Source organism: Numida meleagris, chromosome 25 (assembly GCF_002078875.1).
Source record: "Numida meleagris isolate 19003 breed g44 Domestic line chromosome 25, NumMel1.0, whole genome shotgun sequence".
NCBI lineage: Eukaryota > Metazoa > Chordata > Aves > Galliformes > Numididae > Numida > Numida meleagris.
Genome location: NC_034433.1, coordinates 2,284,047 through 2,292,422, shown reverse-complemented (window position 1 = coordinate 2,292,422; position 8,376 = coordinate 2,284,047). Strand labels below are relative to the sequence as shown.

At 60.2% G+C, this 8,376-nt stretch overlaps 1 protein-coding gene across 2 annotated transcripts in view; it reads right to left on the bottom strand.

Moving 5' to 3' along the window:
• Window positions 1–8,376, bottom strand: part of CDK18 (cyclin dependent kinase 18) — a 25,718-nt gene that overhangs the window by 3,301 nt on the left and 14,041 nt on the right. For both annotated transcript variants that reach the window (XM_021377319.1, XM_021377318.1), the window contains exons 2-12: window positions 7,323–7,459; window positions 3,460–3,599; window positions 3,220–3,345; window positions 2,055–2,111; window positions 1,642–1,756; window positions 1,439–1,533; window positions 1,300–1,362; window positions 1,052–1,175; window positions 685–805; window positions 284–381; window positions 4–107 (exon numbers count right to left, since the gene is read on the bottom strand). In XM_021377319.1, the coding sequence (XP_021232994.1) occupies window positions 4–107; window positions 284–381; window positions 685–805; window positions 1,052–1,175; window positions 1,300–1,362; window positions 1,439–1,533; window positions 1,642–1,756; window positions 2,055–2,111; window positions 3,220–3,345; window positions 3,460–3,599; window positions 7,323–7,446 (1,167 nt within the window). In that variant the 5' untranslated portion in view covers window positions 7,447–7,459. The remainder of the gene's footprint in view (window positions 1–3; window positions 108–283; window positions 382–684; window positions 806–1,051; window positions 1,176–1,299; window positions 1,363–1,438; window positions 1,534–1,641; window positions 1,757–2,054; window positions 2,112–3,219; window positions 3,346–3,459; window positions 3,600–7,322; window positions 7,460–8,376) is intronic.

The window sequence follows — 8,376 nt, the reverse complement described above, 5'->3', positions numbered from 1 at the left end:
CCTCGGGGCGTGATTGATTAACGGCTGCGCTCGGTACTGCGTGAAGTTGTACGCCCTGAACTCTTCGCTGGACGTTATCCCCGGCCAGGTGTCTTCTGTCGGCGTTCCTGGGAGCGGGGGAGAGGGGAACGTGTCACCTGCTGCGGGGACGACGGCTTCACCGTCCCGGCGCTTCTCTTCCCCTCCCCACGGGGACACGCGAGCGCTCGGGTCCCGGAGCTCCGCGCTCTGCTTTGTCACCGCTGCCCTCGCGCGGGCGCACGGCGCACGGCAGCGCGCTCACCCAGCAGCCGGAAGATGAGATGCAGCTCCTCCTTCACCGTGGAACCGGGGAACATGGGCCGCCCGGTGACCATCTCGTAGTGGATGCACCCCACGCCCCTGCGGCAGCGGCGGAAAAGAGGCATCAAGCGAGAGGGAAAGGCACGGGAAGCAACGGCACGGGACGCACCGACCCCCCCCTTCCCCGCTACATCCCACACCCCCCGCACACGGCAGGGCAGAGGGAGATCGGCTCCAGGAGCCGCAGCCCCGCGGATCTGCGCCCATCCACCCTGCTCCGGAGAGACGGAGCCGCGGAGGACGCAGAGAACAGCCCGGGGAGAGCCCAGCGCCCGCGGTGTGTGCGGTGCCATCCCATGGGAAGGATGGGAGCACCCAGCCCAGCGCCCCGCGGAGCCTCACCACATGTCGATGGGGGTGGAATACTCGGTGGATCCCAGCAGGACGTCGGGGGGTCGGTACCACAGCGTGACCACCTCGTTGGAATACGTTTTGGTAGGCACTGACTTGGCTCTGGCCAGCCCTGGAGGTGATAGGAGAGGTTTGAAGCTCTGCGTCCCCCCCAAGGGGATGGGGCAGCGCTCTGCAGAGATGCTCCCGATGGGGTAGGAAACACCATGCAAGCCCAGCACACGCAAAATCACTGCTGGAGAACTAGGTCCCAGGTTGCTTCTGGGGTCCCCCACTCCTCTCCAGGGGTGAGGAAGCCGCTGCCAGCTCTGTTTGCCCAAGGGAACCGTGAGCGCTCTGCCCTCCCCACCCCACGTACCGAAGTCGGCCAGCTTGAGCTCTCCTCTCTCGTTGATGAGCAGGTTCTGGGGTTTGAGGTCTCGGTGCAGGATCTTCCTCCCGTGACAGTAGGACAGGCCGCGCAGCAGCTGGAACATGAAGATCTGGGGGGGGGCACAAGGGGTTGGCAGCGGGGCACAGGCACCGTGAGCCTGTCTCAAGGACACAGGGCCAGGGGTGACCCCATGAAGCTGGGGACGCCCCTAGGGATGGCCAGGCCCGGCTCACCTTCACATTGTGCACACTCATCAGGTTCCCGCAGTTATCCAGGTACTGCTTGAGGTCGCTGTCCTGCAACGGGGAGCAACCCATCAGCCTCCAATTCCCTCCCTCCCCCAGCGGGAACCGCGGCGCGGCCCCGACGCACCAGGTACTCGAAGACCAGCGTGAGGGAGCGCTCCGTGTGGATGATGTCGTGCAGGGTCACGATGTTGGCGTGCTTGAGGTTCTTCAGCAGCGACACTGCGGGGACAGGAGGCGGCAGGTTGGGACGGCACCACCTGGGCACCGTGCGGGTGGGACATCCCTGGGGGGGCTGGGGGTAGGAAAAGCCCCCCCCGGGGCCCTCACCTTCCCGGATGGCGGTGCACGGAGCCCCTTCCTCGTGCTCCAGGCGGATCTCCTTCAGTGCCACCAGGTTTTCCGTCAGCTTGCTGCGCCCCTTGAAGACAGTGGCATAAGTGCCCTGGAGGGGGGGGGGAGAGAGAGAGAGGACGTGGGGGGCGTGCAGGTGGATGCCCCATTGTGGGGGTGGCACGACAGCGACATGCTTCATAACAGCTGCAGGAAGGATCACTGGAAGCTAAAGGGCTGGAGCCCATCATTTGCATTCTATGGTGACCTCTAAGATCATCTATTCCAACCATCATCCCACCCCCACCTAATCTGAACTAACGAAACGTGGCTCTAGGCTGCCCCTTGGACTTGGAGCTGTCCTTCCAGCTTCCTTTAAATCCTCCCCGAGGGTCTCAGCACCTCCTTACCTCGCCCAGTTTGTCCAGTTTAACGTACGTCTCCAGCTTCCCAAACCCGATATCCGACTGTAAGAGGAAAAGGAAAACGTCACTGGGAGGGATCTCACCGTCACTGGGCTGGATGGGGAACACCGGGCAGGGATTGCTGTGGGGACAATCCTTCACGTCCTGCGTGGGGTCTGTGTGCATCCATCAGGGCACTGTCACAGCCGGCTGCAGCAGCCCGTGCCCTTTCTGTGGGGGCAGCGCCATGGGACCCTGCGGCAACGCCCTGCCCTTTTCTTGAGTGCTTCCCTACGTGCTGCCCTTTGCTGCAACTCCCTTCGCTTCTGTGTGCTCCTCCAGTCAAGCGTGAGAGAGACATTTCCCCATTTGGAACGGGGACTCGCTGCCGTATTGCTGAGACCTGTACCCAGTGATGGGCAATCACTGCAGTGCACTCCTTGCAGGTCCCCCACGTTGTAGCTCTGTAGGGACAGGGACGGGACAGCACCTCAGTCACTTGGGGTCACTCACGTCCCATGGCAGGGGTTGGTTCCCAGCACTACGGGACCCAAAGCCAGGGGCAAATTGTGGCTCCTGGAGCTGCCATTCTCTCCTTTCCTCCCTCCTCACAATCAGAAGTGCCACATCTGAAGGTGCTGCTGAGACCTCCCCGCTGTGACCGTGTGCTCCCAAGCAGCGGGACGCGTCTTTGCAATTTGCAAACAGGACACTGTGATTTCGCTCCTACGTATGCTGATGCTCTGCAGTCAAGAAACTGAAATGTCAGCAATAACTTGCGAGGGGTAATTCATTATTTATCCACATTTGCATTTCCGTCAGCACAGGCTCCAGCACTTGCGGCACCGTAGGAGGTTCTCCACCTCTCGCCAGGAAGGAGTGGGGCTGGGAGGGAAGCCAGGTGTGTGCAAGGCGAGCAGAGCAAGGCGCAGGCTGGGGATTTGCATGCGTAGGAGTAGCACGGGGAAAGGTGCATGTGTGCATGTGCACAGGTGTGTGCATGCACGGGGTACATGGGAATGCGTAGCGCTGGGAGCGTGCAGAAAGGGATTTGCACGGCGTGAGTCTCCGTGCAAGGGAGCTTGCACCAGAGGGACGGGACTGCGTGGGTGGGTGGCAATCAGCACGTGCATCTTGTATGCACAAAGTGAGATGCTGCTCTGTGACTTACGAGGGATGCCCGCCTCGACATCCTGCTGAGCGGCTTGGGGAACTCGGGGCTCTCCATCTGCAGCTTCTGCAGGAACTCGGGGGGCAGGCGGATGTCCATGGGCAGGGAGAGGCGCTTGCTGACATCCTGCAGACAGAGCAGAGGGGAAGGTGAGGAAAGCACCGGGGGAAAGGAGGAGCGATGATGTCAGTGGGGCAGCAAGCGGGGTGACACCTGCGGGGCCTTCACCCCAGCACTTGCCTCCGTGGAGAAGCGGCGCTGGGTGCTGCTGCGGTAGCGCACGGCCATCGGGGATTGGCCCCCCACGTCAGGCGGGGAGATGGCAGCAGGGTCGGCTCCGATGTCCCTGCCCAGGTGTCCCAGTGGCAGGTGCCCTTGGTCTGAGGACGAAGAGAAAGGAAGGGAGAGCTGCTGGGAGGCAGCGGAGGCGCTGAACGCTTTGCTTTGGGGAAAAGGGAGGGAGTGGGGCAGGGAGGTCCAGAGAGGAGCCAGGACCATGGGGAAGTCCTTTTCCATCCTGCTCCAACCCGCTGCACTTAGCCAGACACCGCCCTGAGCAACACAGAAGCTCCCTTGAAAACCAAAGCGACCTCTAAAAATCATTCTTCTCTTGGGACTCCAGGTGTGAAGCCTCACTGAGCCCAAGGAACCCAAAAAGGAGCGAAAAATCAGAGCAAAGTGAGGCACTGAGCTCCCCCTGGTCTCCAGCTCGAGACTCACACTTACGCCTCCCCACTCGGTAATTAATGGCTGGTAATTAATGGCTGGTAGGTAGGAAGTGCATTTCCCCCATTCCCAGGGGGCTGCTTCCAGAGAGGCTGCTTGAGGGGAGGCAGAGCTTACTGGGAGTGCTGGGATGAAGGCCATCCCTCTCTGTGCCTAATGCAGATTTGGGCGCCTGGTCCCCGTGTGCTCTGCAGCCAGAGATGATCTCATTGCTGAGGATGGAAGGGGATGGCTGGCTATGGAGGGAGGGCTGGGATCTGGCTGCTCATTGCTCATCTGATGGATGAGAGGTGACAGGCAAGTGACCTGGGAAAAAACACAGTTTCCTGCCATGGTCACTGTATACAAGGGGATTGGTGAGCTAAGGGATGCGGGGTTCCTTTGCAGACAGCCTATGCACATAGTGGGGGTGCAGCCCGTGCCAGTGGGGCTGGGAGCAGCTGAAACCTTGCCAGGAGGTTCTGCAGGGGTGGGCAGGGAGGCACAGAGCACCCCTTCCCCCAGGAGCACTGCAGGGCTCTGGTCCCTGTCCCTTTCTGGCCATCTGTGCAGGCACAGCGAGGAACCCTGCCCTGCACTAACCACAGGGAGCACGGATCCCTTAAACAGGATCGACCCTTTTTACCTTGCCCACGTCCTGAGCAAACTCTCTGAACCAAAACCAAAGTATAACATCAGAACGATCATAATTCAGCTCGCCCTCTTTAAAAGACAGTTTGGGTGAACTCGCGCTGGGCCGTAAGCACGCAAATCCAGTGCCCTGGTCAAGGATGCAGCAAGCAACCAGGAGCAGCAAACAGCAGCAGTGTCTGCACCCCCTGGCTCAGTGCCACCTCCCTCCACCTACAGCAGCATCAGACGGGCGTGCAAACACAGGGGCCTGTTCCGTTCTGCTCAGCATTCTGTGTGGAGCCCTGACACCCTGCAAGTAATGAGGCTGCATGGGATATCAAAGCAAATTAAAGCGAGACCGCAGACGCGGCAGCTGCCTCTGCCTTCTTTTTTTCTTGCTTGCTTCTCTTTTTTTTTTTTCTTTTTTTTTTTTAAACTATAAATACATTTAAACCCTGCCTCTGCCAAAACAAGCTTTGATCTCCCAAGGAAAGGGGCCAGAACTCTTCGCTGCCTGCACGACTCAGAACTTTTAATTACTTTGCTAAGTGTGAGCTCTCCTCTCGAAGCTGTTTCGAGGCAGGGCAGCGCTCGGATCGCTCATCCATCCTCCTTCCTCCCACACAGCATTGCTGCTTTATGGCCCTGTGCTCCGACAGCCAGACTTGGCTCTGATTTATGCCGTTGCGTGAGCCCTTGTTTGGCCTCTGAGGATGCAGAGATGGTGCAGGCCCTTGTCAAGGATCAGACACTGCCCAGAGCTCTCCTTAACCCAGGGCTCTTCTTCCACCCAAGGAAAGGCTGCGGTACAATGGAGATGTATGGCAGGGTGGGGGCACATCGGACACCCCGAGGCTGCGTTGGACTCCCCAAGGGTGACATTGCCTGGGTCAGGATGTGCCCACACTGGGAAGCTGTTTGCTTTTCCATTCGCTGGCTCTGCTTCTCCCAAACCTCCCTTTACCAGCCCCCACGGCTGGCAGCAGGGCCGTGAGAATGGGAGGATGGAGAGCACAGGGCTGGGGATCCCCCACCGCACCCCAGTGGAGGAGGCCGTGGGTCCACCCGTGGAAGTGCACATCTTTTCCCATTGCTCCAGGCACCGCACGCTCCGTTGGAGCATCCCATCCAAGTCTCCTGGGCTCTGCATCCCCGGGGACACGTGGAGACACCCGAGCACAGGCAGCCATGACCCAGGAGCGCTGACAACCTACGAGCTCTGATGCTGGAGGGAAAACAGAACCCGAAAACAGCTTGCCATGGTGCTGTGTGAGGTGAGAAAAGGAAAAAAGAAAAACCAAAAAAAAAAAACCCAACAAACCCAACGTGCTGATCTCTGGGTGAAGCGCTCCGGGCCATAAGGGAGAAGCCAGGAGATGGCTCAGGCGCACGGCTGAGATGAGGGGCACCATGGAGGTGACTCTTGGGGACATTTACATCCCAGGGGACATCAGCCAGGGGGGAGGAGGAGTGGGCACGTGGCTATGGCAGAGGGCTTGGCTGCAACGTGGGGCTGTGGGCGGGGGGGTCCCATACCCTGCTGCATCCCCAGCTCCGTGCAGGGTGATCTGATCACCCCGCACGCTGCCAAGCACTGGTCCAGCCTCTACCCAGCCCCCTCAACCCCAGCTCAGCCACCTCTGGCTTCGCTCTGTTTCTTCCCCGTCTCCTTCAGGAGAGAGAGACGGAAAGGGAGAGGACAGGCAGCTGCTGCACACGCTGGTTTGCAGAGGAAGTGCTGTGACCAAAGCCTCATTAAAGCAGAAGAACAGGGAAATTGCCTCTCCAGCACAGCTCAGCTGGCACGGCGCAGGTAACGAGCTCAGGCTCAGCCAGCCCAGCACCCAGCAGCCCCCGGGGGGGGGCAACAGCAGCAGCAGCTGTCAGCACCCATGGCTTTCTGAGCCTTGCACCATGTTATCCCCACGGCTTCTGCGCGTCTAATTAAGGGCTCGAGTCTAATTATAGCCCCAGCTGCTCGCTGGGGTGCGAGGGGTGGGGTGTGAAGCGGTGCTGCTGAGAGCAGCTGGGGCGTCTGCGGGGATCCGAGGAGTGGCACGAGCTGCAGGAGCGAGGAAAGGGAGCTCGAAATCAGCCTCTGCATCTCCTCTTTGAAGCAGAGCCCGTCCCATCCCTCCCTGCTGGGGCAGGCGCAAGTGCCAGGCCGTAACATCACGGCCTCTGCTTGCAGCAAAAGTTTCCAGCAACTGTGGCTGCGGGGCGAGGGGAAAAAAAGCACGAGCGCGAGCCGAGCGGAGCCCAGAGCATTGACACATGAGCCCACGCCGGGGCCGCTTTGGGAGGAGGTGGCAAAGCACACGCCGTGACGCTGCAGGCAGTTTGGCCTTGCACCCGCAGCACTGAGCTCCCCCTGGGTGAACGGGGCCTGGCTCCGCCAGGTTTGCTGCCGACAGCTCTCTGCTCTCTTCCCGCCCGAGCACGGCGTGATCCGCTGGGGCTCAGCCTCTCCCTCGCTGTCCCCACAGCCCCCAGCTCAGCCCCAGCCTTGCTCTGAACCCACCGCCTTGAATCCTGCAGCAGGATGGAGGCTGGGGGTCCGGCAGGGGGAGGGCATCCCCCCAGTTTCACACTTCCCCACCTTAACCAGAGATGTGTCATCTCCCTGTGCAAACACCTTTCCCCCCGCGGGCGTAAATCTCTCTTCAGAACAGATTTAATGACAAGGTGTTGCTAATCCCAATACCTCCATGGGGAAAGCAGCCCGGGCAGTGGGGGCAGCAGCTTTCCAGGCCCCAGCCCCTTACCCTCGTTCCTCTGGTTGTTGAGCTGGTTGAACTGCTCCGTGAACTCCGTCAGCGACTCCTCGATGGTCTCCGTCCGAGGCACCGAGAGCGAGAACCTCCGCTTGAAGTTTTTCATCTTGTTCATTTTACCTCGTGACCTGCAAGGAAGGGGAGAGAGGTGGTTATGGGGTGGGAAGGTCCCGCGGCCCCTGATCATTGGGGTCGGCAGCACCCAGACTCCCATGTCCCCCACTGGGGATCAGCAGGGGATGGGATCTTTGTGTCGCTGAGTGCACGGGGCTTTTCTGAGCCAGCTGCCAGCGGTGAGCCCAGGGCAGAGCTGCGGACACTGAGTCACGAGTGTCAGCACGGGCTGTGCTTGGAAACTCTGGGAACGCCTGGAAAAGGGAACAGCAGGGCAGAAGCAGAAGAAAAGGGAGAAAGAATAATAAAGAGCAGTGGAAAAGATGCAATACCACCCTGTGCAAGGCACACCTTTCCCCTTGGCAGCCTGGTCTCCCCACTTTCCCTATGCGAGAAAAACTACTCAGTCCATCAGCAAAGTGCTGGGGGAGCTGGGCTGCCCGGGGGGTCCCAAAAAAGGATGAAGCTCTGAGCTCTGCCTGCTCTCATTGACTCAGATCCTGTGCAGGCGCTGGGATCTCCTTAAGCCAGAGATCTGATTAAAGCCATAAAACCCTTAAACGAAGAAAACCCTCAAGGGACACATGGCACAGCTCCCTCTGAGCAGCCACTTACTCCGGGCATCCCCACCTCGCCTGCTTCAGGCTCACACACAGCACCAGGCAGAACTGTACCGTGGGAGCACACAGCTGGCTCTGCAGCACCTGCCCTGCTCTTCCCCATGCGTTTTCTAGCACAGTGGAAATGCACAGTCCTGCTCCTAACAAATGGAACACACCTGCAGACATCAGTGTCTCCCCCCCCCCCCAACAGCCCTTGCAGACCCTAACCCTGGGCTCCAAGGGGGGGTGCTGCAAGGGGGAACTCAGCCCTTGGGACCAAACAGGCCGCCCTGCTCCTGGGTGGCCCCACTGCCAGCCCCCAGTCCCCC